Genomic DNA, 2,030 nt, shown 5'->3' on the forward strand with positions numbered 1-2,030 from the left:
ACCCTTTCCCACAGGGCTCCCCTGCTCCCGTACCAGTGCAGTCGTGTGGGGCTTTTTCAAGGGGAGTTGGCGCGTGAAGTCATCTTCAGGGCAGCACGAGCGAAAGCGCAGGGCAGGTGGGAAAGAGGCTGACGGACCCTGTGGCTCTCCTGCCTCTGCCCTAAGGCACAGAGAGCTCAGCCCTTTGGCCTCTCCCGTCTCAAGACTCTTCACATTATCAGCCATACAAATGAGGATTTCCACTGTGAAAAAACCCACTCCCCAGCTGTGATGGTGGAAAATGAAAATCAGACACAATTGTTATAAGGCCATGCTCAGCCTCTGCTCTGCAGCCCAGGCTCTGGAGAGTCATGAGTGCAGGGCCTGAAGTTTTCCATGACAGGTGGATTACATCTGACAGCCCTTGTGAACGTCGGAGCTGTCACAAACCAGCTCCATGTCTCCGGTGCAGAAGAGCAAAGCTGACTGCTCAGCAGCACACGGGCAGAGGTGCTGCTCCTCACCCCACGCTCAGCCAACACAAAGCAGAGGAAGGAAATGCATCTCAGTTGGGGGTGTTGTTGTGAAAAGTGGAGTGGCTTCGCTCAGAGGACTCTGTCCTAAATTTAATCTTTCCTTTCCTTTTTTGAGCAGTGATGCCACGCCAAGACACCGCAAATGTCCAACGGCAGCTCCATCACGCAGTTCCTCCTCCTGCCATTTGCAGACACGTGGGAGCTGCAGCTCTTGACCTTCTGGGTCTTCCTGGGCATCTACCTGGCTGCCCTCCTGGCCAACGGAATCATCATCACCACCATAGCCTGTGACCACCGCCTGCACACCCCCATGTACTTCTTCCTCCTCAACCTCGCTGTTCTTGACCTGTGCTCCCTCTCCACCACTCTCTCCAAAGCCATGGCCAATTCCCTGTGGGACACCAGGGCCATCTCCTACTCGGGATGTGCTGCTCAGGTCTTTCTGTTAGTCTTGGTGATCTCATCAGAGTTTTCTGTTCTCACCGTCATGGCCTACGACCGCTACGTTGCCATCTGCAAACCCCTGCACTACGGGACCCTCCTGGGCAGCAGAGCTTGTGTCCACATGGCAGCAGCTGCCTGGGGCAGTGGGTTTCTCAATGCTCTGCTGCACACGGCCAATACATTTTCACTGCCCCTCTGCCAAGGCAATGCTGTGGACCAGTTCTTCTGTGAAATCCCCCAGATCCTCAAGCTCTCCTGCTCACACTCCTACTTCAGGGAAGCTGGATTTCTTGTCGTCAGTGTCTGTTTAGTGTTGGGATGTTTTGTGTTCATTGTGGTGTCCTACGTGCAGATCTTCAGGGCCGTGCTGAGGATCCCCTCGGAGCAGGGACGCCACAAAGCCTTTTCCACCTGCCTCCCTCACCTGGCTGTGGTCTCCCTGTTTGTCAGCACTGGTGTGTTTGCTCACCTGAAGCCCCCCTCTATTTGCTTTCCATCCCTGGATCTGGTGATGGCAGTTCTGTACTCGGTGGTGCCTCCAGCAGTCAACCCCCTCATCTACAGCATGAGGAACAATGAAATCAAAGATGCCCTATTGAAACTGATGACTGGATGCTTTTTCTGAAGCAATAAACTGCCCATCTGTTCCTGCATAGCATTTATACTGTAGCACATTGCCTGCCCAGCCTGTCTTTTGCACTTTTTATTGTTGGTGGTGTTTTAGTTGTCTGTGATGATGTTGTCATCCTTTTTCTCATTTACTGGCTGGTTTTCTTTTCTGACTGAGGTGCTGTGTGAATGAAGACCAGAGTTCTCTGTGTTCTTAAATGAAATAAAGGGCCCTTCAGTGACGTTTTTCACCTGAAATCCTTCCCCGAAGGTCTTTTTGGAGTTGCAGGGACAGTTCCAGTGTGGAGAGGTTGAAGAGAAAAGAGTCCTGGCATGGCAGGACTGCCAGGGAGCGAGCACCAGCACTTGGTCTTTCCAGAGCTACTCTCTTTTCGCTTCCACGTTCTCCTCCTGAGCCCCTGTGGTGGTGTAAGGCCTGAGTGCTCTGGCAGCTTGGTCACA

At 53.0% G+C, this 2,030-nt stretch overlaps 1 protein-coding gene across 1 annotated transcript; it reads left to right on the forward strand.

Moving 5' to 3' along the window:
* Positions 1 to 657: 657 nt before the first annotated feature.
* On the forward strand, positions 658 to 1,584 carry LOC147413044 (olfactory receptor 14C36-like). Its single transcript, XM_086480915.1, has one exon. The coding sequence runs from the start codon at positions 658 to 660 to the stop codon at positions 1,582 to 1,584; it is 927 nt and encodes a 308-aa protein (XP_086337041.1).
* The last annotated feature ends 446 nt before the right edge of the window (positions 1,585 to 2,030 follow it).

This window comes from Leptosomus discolor, unplaced genomic scaffold, assembly GCF_034619465.1.
Source record: "Leptosomus discolor isolate bLepDis1 unplaced genomic scaffold, bLepDis1.hap2 HAP2_SCAFFOLD_35, whole genome shotgun sequence".
Taxonomy (NCBI): Eukaryota; Metazoa; Chordata; class Aves; order Leptosomiformes; family Leptosomidae; genus Leptosomus; species Leptosomus discolor.